The 21,080-nt window shown below is 37.8% G+C and overlaps 2 protein-coding genes across 2 annotated transcripts; one reads left to right on the forward strand and one right to left on the reverse strand.

Annotated features, from left to right (window-relative positions):
- Nucleotides 1–1,550: 1,550 nt before the first annotated feature.
- LOC308388688 (cytochrome P450 3A40-like) lies at nucleotides 1,551–7,514 on the forward strand (the record flags this gene model as incomplete). Its single annotated transcript, XM_080869542.1, has 13 exons — nucleotides 1,551–1,618; nucleotides 1,772–1,865; nucleotides 2,038–2,090; nucleotides 2,475–2,574; nucleotides 3,359–3,475; nucleotides 3,705–3,790; nucleotides 3,883–4,025; nucleotides 4,108–4,232; nucleotides 5,030–5,114; nucleotides 6,243–6,403; nucleotides 6,506–6,732; nucleotides 7,124–7,286; nucleotides 7,379–7,514. The coding sequence occupies 13 exons, from the start codon at nucleotides 1,551–1,553 to the stop codon at nucleotides 7,451–7,453; spliced, it is 1,497 nt and encodes a 498-aa protein (XP_080725668.1). The 3' UTR covers nucleotides 7,454–7,514.
- Nucleotides 7,515–8,350: 836 nt separating this feature from the next.
- On the reverse strand, nucleotides 8,351–20,696 carry LOC308388687 (cytochrome P450 3A40-like). Its single transcript, XM_080869541.1, has 13 exons — nucleotides 20,551–20,696; nucleotides 20,344–20,437; nucleotides 20,120–20,172; nucleotides 18,612–18,711; nucleotides 13,375–13,491; nucleotides 12,513–12,598; nucleotides 12,279–12,421; nucleotides 12,074–12,198; nucleotides 11,883–11,967; nucleotides 10,275–10,435; nucleotides 9,950–10,176; nucleotides 9,609–9,771; nucleotides 8,351–9,527 (listed from the first exon to the last, which is right to left on the reverse strand). Exons 1-13 carry the CDS (start codon nucleotides 20,598–20,600, stop codon nucleotides 9,453–9,455), a joined length of 1,479 nt encoding a protein of 492 aa, XP_080725667.1. The 5' UTR covers nucleotides 20,601–20,696; the 3' UTR covers nucleotides 8,351–9,452.
- Between the last annotated feature and the right edge of the window lie 384 nt (nucleotides 20,697–21,080).

Genomic DNA, 21,080 nt, shown 5'->3' on the forward strand with positions numbered 1-21,080 from the left:
GAATGTTATAATTAAACTATCAGTGATTTCCACGAGCACAGATGTTTTATGCATAAGTTGTTGGGTGTGGCCAGGTAAGACGGGGATCATTCTACAAACATATGGAATATGTAGGACCTTTTAGGTTTGGATTTTTTCCACCCTTAATAATAAACACCTTAATTTAGACGTTTTGTATACATGTTGTGTTTAATTTTATTATCTTTGTCTAATATTTACATTTGTTTGATGATCTGAAACATTTAAGTGCAACAAACATCCGAAACAAAATATGGTAGGATCCGCCCTGTTAAGAGGGAGTTTTTCGTTCCCACCGTCTCCAAAGTACTTCCTCAGGGCTTGGTCGTATGATTATTGAGGTTTTCTCGCTTTTCTTTGTATTTTTTAGGGTCATTACCTTACAATATAAAGCACCTTGAGGCAGCTGTTGTTGTGATTTGACGCTTTATAAATGAAATTGAATTAAATTGGTGTAAATTTTAAAATAAAAGAAATGATTTAATTAATAATCTCAAAGCAGGAACAATTACTTAATGATGAATACTGTGAAATGTTTCTGGATAACTTCAGAATTAGGTTGTAGTGCAGGGAGAGACTTGGCTAAGAAACCAACTGAGAAGCTGGGAAAATAATATTTATTTGATGATGAAAGCATAGAAATTAACTGAGAAACTAAGACCAGATTCAAGCTGGGGTCATTGTATGTCATGCTGGATTCTCAACTCGCTGGCCAAACAAGAAAAACAGACATGTTACCCAGAATTGGAAATGTTTACACATTTCAATGTAATTAAAGTCGCAAACCCTGTGCCTACTCCTTTGCTAATCTCTCTAGGAGATATCGTTCTTTAGTTTGGACAATAACACGCCAGCAAAACTCTAATGCATAGTAGAATTAGATAAATCTCACTGCAATTAGTATGGATCACGTCATCAGAGCGATAAACATGTTAAGTAAAACACAAGAAAAGTACTGAAGAGAGTAATGCTTGCACACTTCCACAAAGCTGTGAGAGAAGAATTACAGCAGCCTGTGTCAGGGACATTATCAGCTTCTGCAGGGCCTCCTTGGTTTTTGTAGAAAAAAGGTGGGTCTCAAACAACTGCTGAGCATGCGCAGGAGTAATAGCCCCGTAGAAATATTCACAAGACTCATATGTTAAAAGTCGATTGGAGACAAACTAGACCGGACGGCAACCGTGGAAAGTGAGAAAATAATTATTGGGGGGATAATGGAGAACTTCGTTATTACAGGGAAGTATTAAAACAGATCAAAACGAAAGTTGATTTACAAACCAAGGACACCCTAAAGCGGATCATTTCATGCAGCAGAAATAGCAGACACATTAGAAATCGTTGATGGTTAAAGTATTTTATTCAGACTTACGCAAAACCAAAAACGTTTTAAAAGCGTCTGACCCTTTTTACACCTTATTACGTAAACACATTTTTGTCTCATACGCTCTCCTCCCACCACATGACGTCTTCTTAGGTTCGCTGGTTTTCCAGCCTTCAGCTACACCTACGCTTTTGTCGGAACGAGGTCAAAAATGTTTTTCACGCTGTTTTCAGCAACCACCTGGACTTTGCTTGCCCTCCTTTTCACGTTGATATTACTGTGAGTATTCCTCGACTGTTCACTGCGGTCAAGCCACCGCACCTGGAATCTTGTTTCTTCTTAATTACCTCGAAAGCAACAGTTGGGTGTCAGGCTTGCTGTTTGTTTTATTGTCCAACTGGCTCCTATCCTCGCTCTCTTTTTGCAACACAGGTACGGAATATGGCCATATCGGTTATTCAAAAAGCTGGGGATACCTGGACCGAGACCCCTGCCTTTTATTGGAACGATGCTGGGCATGAAGAAGGTACGTACATACACTAAACTCACCTTAGCGACTGGGATACGAGGAGCAGACTGATTTAATCATTGAGATTTAGAGATCGGGATTTGCTTGATGAACCTGTCTGTGCTCACGTCCAATTCAGTGGCTTTTTGACACTAATACACATTTTTTTTTCCTGTCTACCTTTTTGCAGGGATTTCTTGCTTTTGACCTAGAGTGCCATGCCAAGTATGGGGACGTCTGGGGGTGAGTTGTTAATTCATCATGACTGATAGAAGACGCATTCAAAACCACCACTGATATCCACTCATACCAAAATATCTCTGGGAGCCAAACTCACAGTATGTTAAAAATGTAACATATTATGACTGTGGTTGTGAGGTCAACTCTGTGACAGGATGGAATAATGAAAAAAGTTTTCTACTGGCTTCCTCTTTTTATGAAGTTGTTCTTACTTTGGAGCTTGATCTGATAAAATAGTTTAAATATGAGATGGTAAACAAATATCTTTCGGTGGAAACATAACAAACCATTTTCTCTTTAGGGATAAGTGCAAGAATCAGCTTACATATCTAGATGTGTAATAGTACAAAAAAAAAAGAATTGTGAAAGACTCTTTTCTTTTTTTAGGTTGTACGATGGACGAACGCCAGTGTTGATGATTGCTGACCCTGAGATTGTTAAAACTGTGATGGTGAAGGAGTGCTACTCTGCATTTACCAACCGCAGGGTAAGAGGTTCATCTTGTTGTATATCAGTGTATGTCAGTGCAACACTCTCCATGTAACATAGAGTCTGCTAACTAAACATTGTTTTTTACTTTATTATTTTTCCAAGTTTGCTTTCAGTGGCGCTACAGTCTGAGGCTGACGTGTGTAATAACACAATAACTACAGGGACAAACTGGTATTATATATAAATGAAGTAATGTTCAAATCTGGCAGATTGGACTTTCACCAAGAGTTACACATTTATACTCAAGGGTTACATCAGCTCACACGTACACAGGAGCTGAGACACATGAAGTAAACCAAGCAACACACTTCACTGTTTTGTAGCCACCTAGAGATGAACGATAGATGTTATCTTTCTTGCTCTGTATAGCAGAATCAGAGATACTTTTACAAAGGGGGCGGGCCCCACACTTTGGGAAGGTCTGCATTATAATATATTATATAGAAGGACTTGGAGAGAGCTGTATCTCACTGCGTGAATGTCTTAAGATCTCAGATATTAGAAGCCAAAGATTTCAGCCAACAATCGTTGGTTCCTATCGTAAGGGTAATAAAATCATATTGGTCATAAAATTTTAGTATGTAATGCTTCAAGGCCAGGGGTCAAAGGTCAGACATCAGCAATCTGCTATAAACGCAGGTTGACGTCATGTTGTAATGAAAACATAAGCGCTTGCGCTTTGGCGAAAATGGTGTTAGAAGACATTACACTATCTGAGGAAACTTTGAGTTTCTGTGTGACAGGGTGGAAGCAACAGTAAAGTTATTTCCTTTTCACAGGATACCAGTTTTGTCAGTGGACCTATGGATGACGCCATTACAGTAGTCAAAGATGAAAGGTGGAAACGAATTCGCAACAGCCTGTCTCCATGCTTCACAAGTGGAAGACTGAAACAGGTTGATATCACATCTGAGTTCATTAACCACTTGTGTGTTAACATGTATATGAAGTGCATTTTTTTACTTGCTAAAATATGTTGGGAGAACAACTCCCAGGCATGGCTAAAACTGTTGGTACCTTTACACTTAAAAAAAATCATGGACAAAAAATATTGACCTAGACTAGATTAAAAAAAATTATAAACATAATTCTCTTATTTTGTTTCCATTACTAAAAAAAAAAAAGGTTTCTCCCCTCGTTGCTCGCTATGCAGAACGACTTGTTGCAAAACTTGAGGAAATGAATTTGGATGAACCCATCACTGTCAAACAGTATGTTGTTCATCTGTAAAATGCAAACATATTATACTGTTCGTCCTAAAATAAATAATGCACTGACCATTTGTCTTTTCCAACTCTCATAGGTTTGTGGCTCCTTACAGTTTAGACACTGTGACCAGTGCTTCTTTCAGTGTGGAGACAGACTCCATAAACAATCCAAATGATCCAGTTAATGTTCAAGTCCAGAAACTACTTAAGATGAAAATTTGGCTTTTATTCTTACTAAGTATGCCCTCCTTTTATGCAAACACCATTTGGTAATATGCTATCTTTAGCTTTAGGTTAACAACTCTTTGCTCTCTTTTCAGTGGCATTTCCCTTTGGTGGACGTCTGGCAGAGCTCCTGAAAATTGATATTGTGCCCAAGGACAGCATTGACTTTTTCTACAACATCATCAAGAGATTTAAAGATCAGCATCATGAAGAGAAATCTGTAAGCATTCAATTTAAAACGGAAGATCAACATTGTCTTGTCTGTATGCACTAACCTTTGGGTCATTGTCATGTAGCTGTAGCTTCATGTTATGTGGGGTCGAAAAGGAAGATGCTGCGAGGGACTGTACATATTCTTGGCTATAATACTGTACAAAAATAGTATAGCAGTACTATAGTTGTGCTGAGTCTTTTCAGTGTCCCCATCCTGATGTTTTAAACTCAACATGCCAAACAATGAGCAGCTCTATCCTCACCTGCAACTTCTCAATCACATAGTAAAACATCCCATGCCTTTTCTTGCTGTGTCATTCTAATGGCACCATAATTTACAAAGCAAATGTATTGTTGAATTTAAAAGGAAATGAAACTAGTTGCAGAGCCAATCACCTCATCAGGAAAGTGTTTACTGACACAATGTAGCTAAAGTGTTGTTTTATGTAGCTTTGAAACAAGAGTAGTCACCCCCTGGTGACCATTAGGAAAAATTACTTCAGGGAAAAACTTTAGAGAAACTTCTGCGTTTTTTTTGTTTTGTTTTTGTTTGTTTGTTTGTTCTTGGATGTAGTTTTGGACAAGAACACCAGTGACGCCTGTTTTCATCCATGAGGTGTGTGCGGCAAAAAGCCGTACAACATGTGCCTTGAGGCGACTGTTGTTCTGATTTGGCGCTATATAAATTTTACCTGTATTAACTTGTGTGTGCTACTCTAGTATTGTTTTAACTTTGGAATATTCAATTTCATACATGGTTTCTGGAATTGTTGTTAACGATGAATGTTTTCTTTTCTTATCTAGGACCGAGCAGACTTTCTGCAGGTGTTGATTCAGAGTGAGATCCCAGAAAAGACGTATAAGGATTATGAAGAACAGCCAAGTAAAGGTATGTTTTTACCACAGAAGTATCAGGGCGAGTAGGGCAAAGTGTAGGGCTCAGCTTGTTGTCCACTTTCAAGTCACTCATGTCACATGTACTGCAGACCACTCAGGATCAGGGGTTTTACACACAATTTTTTCTCATGACATCAATCTGCTCATATGTCTCATGTACAAGAGACCTGCCAGTGTTACATGTTATAAATCAGGACCTGGGTGATAATTAAATGAAGGGCTGTACATACCTCTGTAATATCCCTGTAAGTATTTATATAGCCAGCCTGGCTAAGTGTTTTAAATTGTATGTGAGAGATGTCAAAGTGAGCCTGGACTGTAACAGGCCCTATGAGGCACTGTGAGGTGTATGAGATATTGTGGAGCATTAAGGGCTTTGTATTTCAAGATGAGGGAGCCATGGAAGAGTAGCCAGGAGAAATGGGATATCTATTTCTCGTTGGTGTTACCACTTCTATATACAGCATTTTAGAGCTATTGGAACTTGGAAACTACTGGAGAAATTTAACACACAGGAGAAGACACACAGCATGAGAAGACTACATCACAAAGAACAAGGAGAGACAGACAATAAATAAACAGCAGGTAATGAGGGGAGATGGGAAACAGTTGGGAAATACACCGGGAGCAAATCAGGAATAACAAGACAAGGGAAGTTGAACTGAACACAAAGCACCTGAGACGAGACTATCACAATAAAACAGGAAATTACACTGAGAGGGAGACGAGAGGACTTGACACAGGTAACGAATACAGAGACATGACTGTCTTCACAATACAGGCACAAAAGGGAACGGACAAAAGTCAGCTATAATTAACCTAGAGACACAAAATAGAGAACACACAAGCTCAAAACACTGCATCCATGTCACAAAACACTTGCAATAATTAGTTTGTCTTACCTTCAGTTAACTATCTGTTAGCTATTAAAGTAATTCCTCAGGAGTGTCAAACATTATGTGGTTCTTCACATCACCTTCAGATTTAGGAAACTGTCTCTGGCATTTTTCTTTTTGATCAGTTGTCAGTTTCAGTGTGAGATTGGCTCAGTACTAGTTACTGATTACTTTAGGGTTATTATATTAATTATAAACGGACTTTGATTTTGTTTTTTCTGTAGGTTTGACTGAACATGAGATGCTTTCCCAGGCCTTGATCTTCATCTTTGGAGGCTACGAGACCACCAGTACCACTCTAACTAACATCCTTTATAATCTGGCCACCAACCCTGATGCGTTGCAGACCTTACACAAAGAAATTGATGCTAACCTGAAGGAAGATGTACAGTAATTCGTCCCATGATGTGTTTCCATCACTGATTTAGTAGTGGACATCATTTACATATTGTCTTTTTTTTTGTGTTTGCTGCCTTTATTTGTCTAGGCACCCATTTCATACGAGGAGCTGACTGGTCTACAGTACCTGGACCAAGTTATACTTGAATCAATGCGTTTGATTCCCACTGCCCCTCGAATTGACAGGACATGCAAAAAAACTGTGCAGGTGCATGGCCTCACCATCCCCGAGGGAACCATAGTTGGGGTTCCTGCGTGGGTGTTGCACAAAGACCCACGCTACTGGAACTCACCTGAGCTTTTTAGACCAGAGAGGTAAATGTGCATGTAGGTGTGTCATCACAAGGTTATGAAGAACCCTGTCGCTCTCCACAAGAGAGAATAATTAGTGAAATCTGGGACGTTTGCTTTATCTTTTTCATCCCAAAACCTCTGCAGCTGTCTGCTTTGAGTCATTGTTGTTCTGGAAGCTGAACTGTTCCCCTAGACTGAGGGTGCTGCAGTGTGGAGCTGGTTTTGATCTGACTTGTCCTCAATCAGGCCCGAGAGCTCCTCAAAGCTTTAGAAGTAACAGTGTATTTTTGCCCTGAACTACGCCCTACTACTCTTTATGTTGAAGGTTGCCTGAACATCGTGGTTAAATACAGTGAATTATAGGACTCTACATATCTACATTTTTAAAGGTTTGTTTGATCTGTATCTGCAGGTTCAGTAAAGACAACATGGAAGAGGTGAACCCATACGCGTTCATGCCATTTGGACTCGGCCCTCGTAACTGCGTTGGGATGCGCTACGCCATCCTTGTTATGAAAATGGTTATTGTCCGTCTCTTGCAGAAGTACACTTTGGAAACATGCAAAGAGACCATGGTAATAGCAACACTCCTCCACATTCAAACTGTCATGGTACTCTGCTGTCCTGTCACTGATTTTTACATCCATTTCTTTTTTCTTTTTTTTAGATTCCACTTCAGTTTGACTGGAAGTTTCAGCCAGTTCAGCCTGTAAAACTCAAGTTTGTTCCCAGAAATCAGTAGTCTAAGAGGGAGCTGCTAGCATGATGACGTTCATTGTGCATTTTTTTTCTACTGCTAAATTTAAAAGGTTATCAAGTCAGTGCAGTGTAAACACTTGAATTTTCTTGCAGCATTAATAAATTTTAATGACTTTGGATTTGTGCAAACATTATTTTGTGACACTTCTGCTTTAAATTTGCTTTTCATCATTGTTTGATTACTTTTGATTTCTCTTTGTGTATGCGTTTCATGGGTTAATAAGTACAAAGTAAATAAATATAAAATAAATACAGTCTACACAGTCTAGAGACAGTCTTTTTAAAATCTTTCATGTGCATTAAATATGCTGCTGGCAGTGATGCATGTCTCAGTGATGGCTGTAGCCCTATTGTTGGTGGTTTCTGTCTCCACCCATTTTTCAACAGCTAGTGGGGCTCATTCTGGACTCACAGGTTTGATCGTGGTTTTCTGACAGTCCAAAAATCAATGTTTTGTATTGCTCACTAATTAAAACGGACCAGTTATGCTGAATTCCTGTTCTATATTTGTATACTTGGACTCCAGAGTAGCTCAAGCTGTCCTACTTATCATATGCTTTATTCCAGTGGTTGCCAACCCCCGAGCCACGGACCAGTATCGAGCCGTGAGAGTTGAGGTTTGGATGGGAAATTTATGGTTTTCATAATTTTTTATGACTTTTTTAATCGTTTTTATCGTTAACTCTGTTTCCCTGGGCCTTTTTGCATGTGTTATGAATAAATCTTTTTTTTTTTTTGGTACCGGTTTTATTTTGTTGTATTTATCCGCAACACCTTAAAGTCTGGTCCGTGAAAATATTGTTGGGCATAAACCGGTCTGTGTTGCAAAAAAGGTTTAGGACCGCTGCTTTATTCAGCTCCCCAGTTTATCCTGTCTATGAAACAAGCCATTTTAACCCTCTAAAGGGATGATTTAAACAAAGTGGGTGGAGCTCAGTGAGCCTTCTAGGGATTTTACACGTTCGGACTTTATTATTTGAAACTTGTTAACCATCAGCATTGCAACTTATATGAGTTAAAATTATTAAAAGCATAATAGTTCCATTTAGCTTATTTTAAACCTATTTGTTGTTTTAAAATTGATGAAATGGTATAAAATTTACTAGGAAACTTTGTATCACCTTTGAAATCCTTTCCAGTGAAATCCACTTAGGAGTAAAAAGTTAATGTTCAGTGCATGTGATGAGGGTCCTGAAAATGAAGGATCATAATCTGATCTTTTGGCTGATGCTGTTGACATGAAAGCATTCCTGTCACTGTAAAAACAGGCAAACTTTACAGTTTTTTACAGATTTTTACTCAGTACTGCATTTGTTCAACATACCACTGTTAAAAATAATAAAAGAAGGAGGATGTGGAACTATTCCTTCTGGAAAACGAAATTTGTCCAAATTGTCAGCATAGAAGAAGAAGCACAGAGGCTCAGTTCTGGAAACATATGCTGGAACTTTGGATTTTGGACATATTTTATTGTGAAAACATGAAAGACACTGACGGTAAACAGGCAATGCAAGTATTTGCATTTGATGACACAATCTGAAATTTCTTTCTATATAACCAGCAATGGACAGTCGTCAAAGTTTAGAACAAATCAAACTCTTGTTGCCAGCTGTTGAAGCTAGATGGAGACAGATACCACCAATAACAAAACTACAGTCATCAATGAGAGGTGTATTGCACAAGCAGTAGCCTTATGATTTAATAAATGCAATTACAATTTAAAAATGTATAAACGCTAAAGTCAAAAGTGTAAGGTCCATTTAAGACACCGACTGGTGTAACTTTTGGACACAAAATAGATCAATTTTTCAACACAATTTAAATAAAAGTAATTAAAAGAGATCAACACAGCAAAATCAGATGTTTAACCTGCTCTCATTCAATAACATTTTAAAATAGTTGAAAATATCAACTCAGTGAATTTATCTTGGCAGCAGATATAAAAACATGTTTGATGGGATTTGGAGACGTTCCCTCTTAGATTACTCTTTTCTGAGAACAAACTTGAGTTTTACAGGCTGAACTGGCTGAAACTTCCAGTCAAACTGAAGTGGAATCTAAAAGAAAAAGAAAAGAAAATCAGGAACATGACAGCATAGTTGTATGACAGTCTGAATGTGGCAGAGTGCTGCTATTACCATGGTCTCTTTGCATGTTTCCAAAGTGTACTTCTGCAAGAGACGGACAATAACCATCTTCGTGGTGAGTAGGCCGTAGCGCCTCCCAACGCAGTTACGAGGGCCGAGTCCAAATGGCATGTACGTGTATGGGTTCACCTCCTCCCCGCTGTCTTTACTGAACCTGCAGATACAGATGAGACTTTTACATTTATTCTGCTATTTGAAACATTAAAAAATAACATAACAGGTGTGTAAAAAGAGAGATATGGCTGGGTTACTCTGCACAAATACAACATTTTCTTTAAGAATTATGTCCCAGTGGATGAGTTTTCAATAAGTTTGTAATGGCACACATTTACCTCTCTGGTCTGAAAAGCTCAGGTGAGTTCCAGTAGTGTGGGTCTTTGTGCAACACCCACACAGGAATTCCAACCACAGTTCCCTCAGGGATGGTGAGGCCATTCACTTTGACAGTTTTTTTGCACACCCTGTCGAGGCGAGGGGCAACGGGAAACAGTCGCATTGATTCAAGTAAAACTTGGTCCAAGTACTTTAGACTGGTCAGCTCCTCGTATAAAATGGGCGCCTAGACAAATAATGGAGGTGGCAAGCACAAAAAGAAAATTAATTGTTGTCCATTATTCAAACAAAGATGACAGAAAATTATGTAAAGAATTACTGTACATCTTCCTTCAGGTTATCATCGATTTCTTTGTGTAAGGTCTGCAACACATCAGGGTTTGTAGCCAGATTATAAAGGATGTGAGTAACAGTGTTACTAGTGGTGTCGTAGCCTCCAAGGGTGAAGACGAAGGCCTGGGAAAGTATCTCATGTTCAGTCAAACCTAAAACAAAAAACAAAAGATTTTATGGTAATAAAAAGTGGAGCAGGGACCAAATACTGTTGATCTTCTTTCAGCTGCCCCCTGTAGGGGTCACCACAGCAGATCATCTTTCTCCATCTCACACTGTCGCTAGCATCTTCCTCTGTCACACTAACGCTCTGCGTGTCCTTCTTTACTACATAGATGAGCTTCCTCTGAGTCTTTCCCTTTTCCTCCCTCCTGGCAGCTCCATTTTCAACACCCTTTACCTAACATATCTACTATCCGTCCTCTGGACATGTACAAACTATCTCAGCCTTCGTTCTCTAACCTTATCGTTAAAGTGCTCAACCTGAGCTTTCCACCTCCAGCTCAGCCTTTTCTAGGGTCACCATCTCTAAACCTTACATGTAGGCACAACTACATTCTTGTTAGCTTTCCCCCCTCACACTTATATACACCCACTTCACTCTATGTCCAGTCCACTCTCTTCTGGACTATCTGTTGCTTTGGATGGTTGACCCCAAGTAACTCTAGAGTTGGATGTCTCGAGACCACTTTTATGTGGTCTTGGTCTTGACTTGGTCTCAACGGACTTTTGGTCTTGGTCTTGTCTCTGTCTTACTTCTCAGATTGAAATAGTGTTCGGGAGATTTGGAGTCAACCACTGGCGGAGCCGGGGGTGGGTGGCTTACTGGGCTTAAGCCCGGGTCATTTTTTCAAAAGCCAATTTTTCAGTTTAAAGACTTTTTTTGTCTCGGTCTTGGTCTCGATACCCTTTGGTCTTGGTCTTGTCTTGGTCACGGTTTATGCGGTCTTGACTACAAGTCTATTAAACTCCTATAGCTTCAGTATCTCTGTAGCATCTGTCTCCCTCTCATCCAGACACATGTATTCTATCTTGCATCTACTGACTTTCCTCCCTCTTCTTTCCAAAGTATACCTCCATCTCTTCAGGCTTTCTTCCACCTGCTCCCTTCGCTCACTACAAATCATCGGTGAACAGCACTGCCTGAGGTCATCTGTCAACGTGTCCATTAACATTGTGAAAGCAAGAGCAGTTCTCCTGTGTACTGTCTTCATCTCCCTAGTTCACATTTTCTTCGCTAACCTCTACGTTTGAATACTTTCTTGTACTTCTCCATTTCCTCTTTCCTCTATCCAGAGGATACACCAAACACATTCTTGGCAGTTTCCCCTCAACACTTAAAAACACTCAAAACTCTTCACTATCACCCAGAGCTTGTCTCAACTACATTCGTGAGCTCTGCCCTGTATTCTTCCCTCTTAAAATATGTATTTTGACATTAACTGTTAAAATAAATGATCAGTATACAGCTATACAGAATTGAATTTAAAATCCTCATTCTCAAATACAAAGCTCTTAAGACTCCATCATATATCGGAGACCTCATATTTGAGACTGGAGGCTAACTTGGGCTTGGTTACTTCTCCGATAAAAACATACCTTTACTTGGCTGTTCTTCATTGTTCTTATAGTTCTTTTCTGGGATCTCACTTTGAATCAACACATGCAGGAAGTCTGGTCGTGTCTGGTTTAAAGCAGACAAGCATTCAGAGCAGGACTTGAAAATGACCCAGAGGTAAGTGCATACAGACTAGATAATGTTGGTCTTCCTTTACAGATATAATGCTTACAGATTTGGCTTCATGATGCTCATCTTTAAATCGCTTGATAATGTTGAGGAAAAAGTTTATGTTTTCTTTGGGCATGATCTCAATTTTGAGCTGCTTTAACAGACAACGACTGAGGGGAAATGCCACTGAAAGAAGAGTAAAGAGTGGTTAACAAAAGGATATGATCAAATGGAGTTTGTGTAAAAGAGTAAAAGTAAGGTCATACTTAGCAAAAAGAAAAGCCCAGTGTTGACTTTAAGGACCTTCATAATTTGAACATTAATAGGGTCGTTTGGATTGTTTATGGAGTCTGTCTCCACACTGAAAGAAGCACTGGTCACAGTGTCCAAACTGTAAGGAGCTACAAACCTATAAGATTTGAAAATACATGTGGTGAATGCTTCAGTTATTTTAGGATGAACAGTGTAATGTGCTGGCATTTTACAGATTAACAACATACTGTTTGACATTGATGGGTTCATCCAAATTCGTTTCCTCAAGTTTTGCAACAAGTCGTTCTGCATAGCGAGCAACGAGGGGAAAAATCTTAAAGGAATAAAAGACAAAATAAGAGAATTATATTATATTTATTTTATTTTGGAGAGATATACCCATGTTTGCCACAAAATAAAACAATAAAAGAGCAATAAAAGAGTCAAATTCTTGTTTATTCTGAAAATTACTGATTTCTCTGAGGATTTAGAAATAATTAGTGATATCCAATAATAATAATAATAACTAGTGGTATGTTTGGTAGCTCCATAATAAGGTGGTTTTCACAATTGCCAAACAAGCAAAAACTCACTGGTTTGGTACCAGGAGAAGACAGAAATTTAGTATAACAATCTGCTAAATGTAATAGGTGTAATGACACCTTTTGAATAAGGGGGCAGCCAAAAGTGTCTGTTATGTGGTTATATTTTGAGCCGTGGACAACATGTAGCTATAATTATTTGCACACTTTGGGAACTTAAAAAAGGAACGGCAAGTACCAGAACACAATTCACTTTAAATTAAAGTGGAAATAGTGGAATAAGGCTATTAGGAGCTACAAATAGTGCCTTATGTTAGTGATTTCCTGAAATACCTCAAATTACTGTGTACCTTTATGTCAGTATTATCCAAAGAAACAGCTAAATGTTAGTGATTTTATATATTATGTGTAAAGGTGCCAAAACTTTTTAATGATGCCTGTTTAAGTAGTTTGAGGAAAAAAACCCAATACAAAGTGATGACATTTGAACAAGAAATAAATCTATTACTTTTGTTGTAAGCGCACATTAAACACAGACGTGGTTAATAAACCCACATATGATATCGACCTGTTTCAGTCTTCCACTGGTGAAGCATGGAGACAGAGTGTTGCGAATCCGTTTCCACCGTTTGTCTTTCACTGCTGCCACTGCATCATCCAGAGGTTCGCTGAAGAAACCAGAATCCTTTGAAAAGGAAAACGACAAGGAAAAACTACTCTTAGTGTTTACAGTTTGCTTCCACCAACATCTTCCAGTCCCCTAACGACACGTGTAGTTTGCTCAGATAATGTAATATCATTTGTAATATCTTGTAGCATCATTTCTGTGATAGCTCTATACTAGAAAAATTTGCATTTCCTGCGAAAATGCTGTGTGGATGCCTTAACGTTGAAGATGTCGGCTGAAAAAAGCTGAAAAAACATTGCCCTGAGCAGGATTCGAACCTGGCCCTTATGGTCTAAAGGCGGCGACTCACCTCACTGCACCAAACTCATTCGCACAAAGAAGAGGTGGAGAGACTGACAATTCTGGTGAAATTAGCAGAAGCTGCTTAGAATTGTGCTGATAAGAGGTGAAAAGGCTAAACATTTGGCAGAAAAGAGGTGAATCAGAAGAATTTCTGCTGAAAAGAGGTAAAGAAGCAAAAAGATGAGCTGAAAAGAGGTGTAGAAGCAGAAGTGCTTGCTGAAGATGGCTGTATGTGTAATGACACACTGGAGAGTGTCAAGAAAGCAGAGAGCATGCAAGCAGGGAACATGATTCGAACCTCTGCCACCGGGTCTCACGGCAGCTGCCCTACACGCTGAGCCAAATGAGTTCTGGTCACATATGATGAGAGGGAAAATGTGCACTGTGGAGCAGAAGCTCAAATTAGCAGAAAAGAGGTGAAGAGGAAGAACTTTGTTGTGAAATGAGGTAAAGAAACTGAAATTTGTGCTTAAAACAAGAGAAAAAGCTGAACTCTGAAATCCTGCTAAAACAGCAGAAGAGGCTGATATTTTTCAGCTACTCATTGAGCCAAACTGGTTCTCACGTAACTGAAAAAAGGTGGAAAAGCTTAAAATTCTAATGAAAACAGCAGAAGAGGCTGAGATTTGTGCTGATAAGAGGTGAAAATGCTGAACCAATCAGAGGTACTGCTTCTGTCTGCTTCATCAGGCTGTGTACTTGTATGTATTTCTGCCATAGACTGTTAACAAGAATCTGAGGTCCATATTAGAAAAGCTGCTAAAATCATAAAACTTTGTAGAATTGTAATAAATTATCAATATGAATTACCGGTCTGTGATAGTATATAAATTTGTAGTTAAAAAAAAACATGTGGGCCAAGGTGGAATCGAACCCACGACCTTTGGTCTGAAGAGCCGTGTCATTACCAATCGCGCCACCTGGAAAGGGGGCGGGGCGCCTTAAAAAGCAGGGTGATCAGCAGTCAGAATTTGATCGCGGAGAGAGGTGAAAAACGTCATTTTTTGGAGTTACAAAACGTCGTGTAACTCAAAAACTAGGTGGGATAGAAGCATAATTCTTGCACTGGGTGAATCAGCGGACTTTGGTGTACTTTGACTGTGATTTCCATAGCTCTTCGTATCTCCGTCGCGGAGATATGACTAGAGAAGAAACGGCTTCATTTTCGGAGTTTGAAAAATGAGAGGACAGATTTCCACCCCTCAAACATGTTTTTGCAGAAACACTGTAATTTCGCTTAAATAGTATGAAATAGCAGTAATACTATGATTTGGCAGAAATACTACTTTTTAGCACAAATACTATTGTACAGAATGGTGTACGTCAGTTTAATGCTGGGTGGTGCTGCAATAGTAACTATCCTCGGTCAGAAGGAGAGGCTGACATCCAGGGATTAGATTACCACAGGTGGAGTTTATTGGCGGTCAGATGGATGGTACAGGGAGGTATGGCATACAGTAGGAGGATGTGGAGAGGTGATATGGTGTGGTTTCTATGATTAAGAACAGGGTATGCATTACAACATGCATACAGATTAAAGATTAAGAAAACTGGCAACAAATTCCTCCACTACAAATCAGTCTGATACCACTTCTTACAGGGTTCACGTTTACTAAGGCACTACCCAAAAGGTGCCACAAGAGGGCACTCCAAAGTAAGAGATGACCTATTTACACTGTAAACAGCCCCTACTTAGCCACTACATAATACAGTGATATTACAATATACAAATTCACACAAATACTATGATTTGGCAGAAATACTATGACTTAGTAGTAATACTATAACATAACAGATTTCCTAAAAAAACTATGAAATTGCAGTAATTCTATGACTTGGCAGAGATACTACGTTTTAGCACAAATACTATAACAACGCAGAAATACTATGACTTAGTAGTAATACTATAACATAACAGTTCAATGTTCTTGCACAAATACCACAATATGGCAGAAATACTATGTTTTAGCACAAATACTGTGATTTGGTATAAATACTACGATTTGGCACACATACTATATTCCGCAGATACACTATAACATAACAGATATTCTATGACTTAGTAGTAATACTATAACATAAGAGATATACTATGGTTTTGCAGACATACTATGTTTTTGCACAAATACCATGATTTGGCACAAATGCTATGATTTAGCAGAAATACTATGATTGGGTACAAATACTATGATTTGGCAATAATACTGCGTTTTAACAACAACTACTGAGATTTGATTGAAATACTATGATTTAGAAGAAATACTATGACTCCTTACAAATACGATGCTTTGGGACAAATACTATGTTTTGGTTCCAATACTATGATGTGCAACAAATACTATGATTTGGCACAAGTACTATGATTTAGTACAAATACTATGATTTGGCAGAAATACTATGCCTTAGTAGTAATACTATAACATAAGAGATATACTATGGTTTTGCAGACATACTATGTTTTTGCACAAATACCATGATTTGGCACAAATGCTATGATTTAGCAGAAATATTATGATTGGGTACAAATACTATGATTTGGCAATAATACTGCGTTTTAACAACAACTACTGAGATTTGATTGAAATACTATGATTTAGAAGAAATACTATGACTCCTTACAAATACGATGCTTTGGCACAAATACTATGATTTGGCACAAGTACTATCATTTAGTACAAATACTATGATTGGGCAGAAGTACTATGTTTCAGTACAAATACTATGATTTGGCAGGAATACTCTGATTTAGCAGAAATACTATGTTTTAACATAAATACTTTGGCAGAAATTCCTGCTAAAAAGGACTATTTCTGCTTTTTAGCAGAAATACTGTAATTTGGCATAAATACTATAATTTGGGATAAATACTATGATTTGGCACATATAATATATTCAGCACATATATTATAAAATAACAGAAATATTATGATTTGGCCTCAAAACAATGATTTTGCATAAATACCATGATTTTGCAAAAATACTATGAATTAGCAGAAATACTATGAATTAGCAGAAGTACTAAGATGTAGCAGAAGTACTTTGCTTTAGCAGAAATACTATGATTGAGGAGTAATACTTAAACATAGGAGAAATATTGATACACAGACACACATACACAGAGAGTAAAGGGAACAGGAGCTGTTGAGAGTCTGGGCTTGGTATATGTAGGTCAGTTAAATTAGCTGCACCTGCTGTAGTCAGCCCTTACACACACAGACACAGAGAGAGGTGTGAGTTTTCTTCAGTGTATTTCTGACATTCAGGATTCCCCTCGAACAAATGGCCATAATTTCCTAACCGTAGAGGCTAGAACGGTCATTCAGGCATCATTTTATTCAGAAGAGATGGGGGAATCTTCAGGTCTTCATAATTCAGAGATAAAATATAAATTATTAAAGATATATGACTTGTAATACACTGTAACTGAGTAGAGGCGAAGCAAAAACTGCCTTGACTTGCTCTCAAACAACCTTTGGTAACTCTAAATCTATATGGAGCATCAAAATCATTCTTTCACCGTAAGAAACAGCAGGCTTTGGTGAACAGTCATGGAAATTTTCAGGGCTCTGTGGAAATCCATCAAAAAGATATGATGAGAGAAAAAAGTGCCTCATTTCCAGAATTTGAAATCTGATGAAATCTGAGCGAGGGACAAATTCCCTACCCTCAAACAAGTCTAACTCATCTCAGAACGGTAATAGGTGAGAAAATAATTCTTGAATTGTGAGCATCAGGAGTGTCTGAAGATATATCGGGACAAGCCTTATGTCTTAACTTCGCTTTATTAAGGAGATATGACAATTTGAAAATGCCTCTCATTACAGAAATCCAGCGGTGATTTTGAACAAACTCTCCATTGAGTTTATATGGAGAGTTTTCACACTTTGTGTTACTCTGAGGAGATTTGCAAAATATCTATGAGTCCCACAACAATGATAGGGACATTTTCTGAAAGCCAGCAAAAATACCTATGTTTTGATGTATAATTTGTGCGGCTTGAGTGGAAATTGAGCGAGTAGCAAGAAGTTGTTTGGACATGAAGAGAAAATTCAAACAGTTTCACTGTCCCCTCTGAGTTAATTGCATAGCAACCATAGCAACGCATGTATTTTCTGAAAAATCACAATTTTGCAACTGAAGACTTAAAGAGAGATAAGATGAAAACGGTAGAAGATCTGAAAAAGCTGAATCACACAGGAATAGCCCAATCATTTGAGAACGTTTTAAAGTTTGAATGGAGTTTCTAGGTGAAAGTATGAGGCAGTAGTTAAGTTTCAAAGACAAGAAAGTTTTAGCAGAATTGTGGAAGTTTCCCATTCATTTCAATGGGACAAATTAAAGGAAAAAAGTGTAATATTTTAAAAAGTATAATAGTAATTAACACCAAAAGTCATAGCCGGCATAAGCAGAAAGAGCAGAACAGTTTAGAGTTTGAACGGTGAAAATAGCACAAAAATTGTGGAAGTAGATCCACGGCGAAAAGTGTACGGAAACACCCGGAATAATAAAGAATAAAGAGAAACAGGAACTCAATAGTGTGGATGCCTATTAAGGCATCCACACAATTATGCATTTTCATGTAGTACTTTGTTTGGACAGATCAATGTATATGGAATTAGAACAGTTTGGACAGGCCTGAGTAAAACGTAATTATTAACCTGCCCTTTTACCCCATGTTAATGATATATCTAGGGGGGAACATATTTCAGTTTAGCTTTCAAAAAAAAGCAAAAGATAAAACTCTTTTGGGGAGTGTTGCACTGACAGGACATCCAAAGGTTTCATGATTTGCTGAATTTCCATTCTACTGTACGATAGAAAGCGGAGCCTCTTACCCTGCGGTTGGTAAATAAAGAGTAGCACTCTTTTACCATCACAGTTTTAACAATCTCAGGGTCGGTCACCATTAACACCGGCGTATGTCCATCGTACAACCTGCAGAAAAGGAAAGAGCCTTTCACAGTATCTTAAATCTTAAATCACAGCAAATCATTTAAGGCATTATTAAGCATCTGGATATGTAAAGCACCTTCAGATCAAAGAGGTTTTTTCATCTGTGCAGGTAGTAAAATTACACATCGATTACACGTGATGCTACAAATGGGATATCACGGTCCTATTATTATTAAATAAATACATGACAATGGAATAAGAAATTTTATAGAGTTTATTTTTGTAGGTTTTCATATGTTTCTCACTTCACATTCCCTGAACTCATACTTTGACTGGAATTCATTTGGCAAAAAAGAGGGGAAAAGGTAGGGGTGGGGGAAAAAATCGATACTGTGTAGTATCGTGATATTTTGTTTGCTAATAATGTATCGATACAGGGACAGCAGAAATCGATATTTTGTTACAAAAAAAGTTTTTGTGGACTGGAACTCTGACTTCAGAGCATGTTGATCCTTTTTCTGAGCAAGAATCCTGACATTCCTTCACTATCCAAATGTGTTTAACTTTTTTTTGGCAGCAATAAACATGACAGTTTACTTCTTTTAATTTAAGACATGTTTTACTTTAATTAAGTGTAAAACTTTTTTATTTAATGCAAAATTATATTTTGTTTTAATTTACTTTCAAATTCTTCAGTTGCTGAATGGGCTGCATAGTTTTCATAAATTGCATAGTTCAGAATAGCTATAATTGTACCAGATGGTTGCATTCAGTTAAGTTGGACTAGACTGTAATACAAACCGTTCAGTTTGTCAACAATAAAACTGACTGAAATGAGAGAATGACTGAGTGCGAGACTTTGATATTAGATAAAATTAATATTGATAAAGTTTACCTTTATGTTCAGAATCTGAATATCACAAAATATTTTTAAAAATTGCAATAATATCGTATCGTGCGTTAAGTATTGTGATAATATCGTATCGTGGGATGTATGGTGATTCCCACCTCTAGAAAAAGGATGAACAAATTTAAAGCTGAAGTGAAATAACTGCTTTTCAAATCTTCTATTAATCATTTTATATAAATTTTAATCTAAATATTGATAAAGGAATTTTGACATACTTATACTGTGAACCTGTTTGTGAACCTAGTGTAGATATAGTAGGATATATGCATTTCAGAAACTTCGCCTTGTGTTGTAAAGAACTGTCCCCAAACTTTTTCCCCTTTTATCCCTAAAATAAAGAAAATTGGATGCTATGCTTCCACCAAAAGAGATCTGCTTCAGGCCAAAAAGAGAAATGGCTTCATGAAAAATGTGAGCCAGTGAATATTTTTCCACCCTGTCCCAGTGATCATGGCAGTGATCATGGCTCACAGACAGAATTTGATATCAACAGACCTCCTGGTGATTTCTTGTATGTATACTGATGAAGCAAGAACTCACCCCCAGATGTCCCCATACTTGGCATGGCACTCTCTGTCAAAAGCAAGAAATCCCTACAAGAAGTTACAAGAAAATCTGTTTTAGTGTCAAAAAAAAAACAAAACCAACCACTGAATAGGACATCTAAAGTATACAGAGAGCTCATTCATCTCGAATTCTCAAGGATCAAATCAGTCAGCTCTTCATATCCCAGTCTCTAAGGTGAGTTTGGTTTCTGTGCGTACCTTCCTCATGCCCAGCATCGTTCCAATAAAAGGCAGGGGCCGAGGTCCAGGTATCCCCAACTTTTTGAAGAACCGATATGGCCATATTCCATATCTGTATTACAAAAAAAGGAAAAAAAATGGGATCATCAGTTGGACAGTAAAAAATAAAAAAATAAAAAACTCTGCCAGGATGACACCCAGCTATTGCTTTGGAGGAATACTCACAGTAAAATCAACGTAAAAAGCAGGGCCAGCAAAGTCCAGGTGAAAAACATTTTAACTTTGTTCCAACAAACAGGAGAGGAAATGTGGCTGCGAGCTGGAAAACAAGTGACCTATTTTCATTTTACACAATAACCCAGGAGGCCCAAAGAGATAAAGCTACTGATCAAACATCAGTGACACAGGTTATCACATGATCATCAGTGTGTAATAAACTTTTACGGCATCAAAAGGCACTCTGCTACTACTCACACTTTTTAATTATATGCACTTATTTTTGGCTTATTAGTAACAAATATGCACCAGATAGTTTATTTATTACTTTATTCATGTTAAAAAAAAAGTGTGATCCCAAATGATTTGATGAATTTAAAATACAATTAATAAAAAGACATGTTTTGAGATATATTTTTTGAGTGTCATTTCAGATTTTAACTTTCTTTTCAGGTAACTTCACTTGCAGTATATACTCATAAGATTTTACACAGCAGGATAAAATAAAAGTAATCCGTTCTTTAGCAGGCCTTAAAATG

The sequence above is a fragment of the Rhamphochromis sp. 'chilingali' genome (genome assembly GCF_963969265.1).
Source record: "Rhamphochromis sp. 'chilingali' genome assembly, chromosome: 20".
Taxonomy (NCBI): Eukaryota; Metazoa; Chordata; class Actinopteri; order Cichliformes; family Cichlidae; genus Rhamphochromis; species Rhamphochromis sp. 'chilingali'.

Bases quoted from the DNA above. Each gene is read 5' to 3' on its own strand.
- LOC308388687 (XM_080869541.1), bottom strand. From the start codon at position 20,600: ATGTTTTTCACCTGGACTTTGCTGGCCCTGCTTTTTACGTTGATTTTA. The intron at 10,436-11,882 runs GTATGTTTTTAT...TTTTTGTTTTAG, and splicing joins TGAAGAACAGCCAAGTAAAG to GTTTGACTGAACATGAGATA. The intron at 9,772-9,949 runs GTAAATGTGTGC...CTGTATCTGCAG, and splicing joins GAGCTTTTCAGACCAGAGAG to GTTCAGTAAAGACAGCGGGG.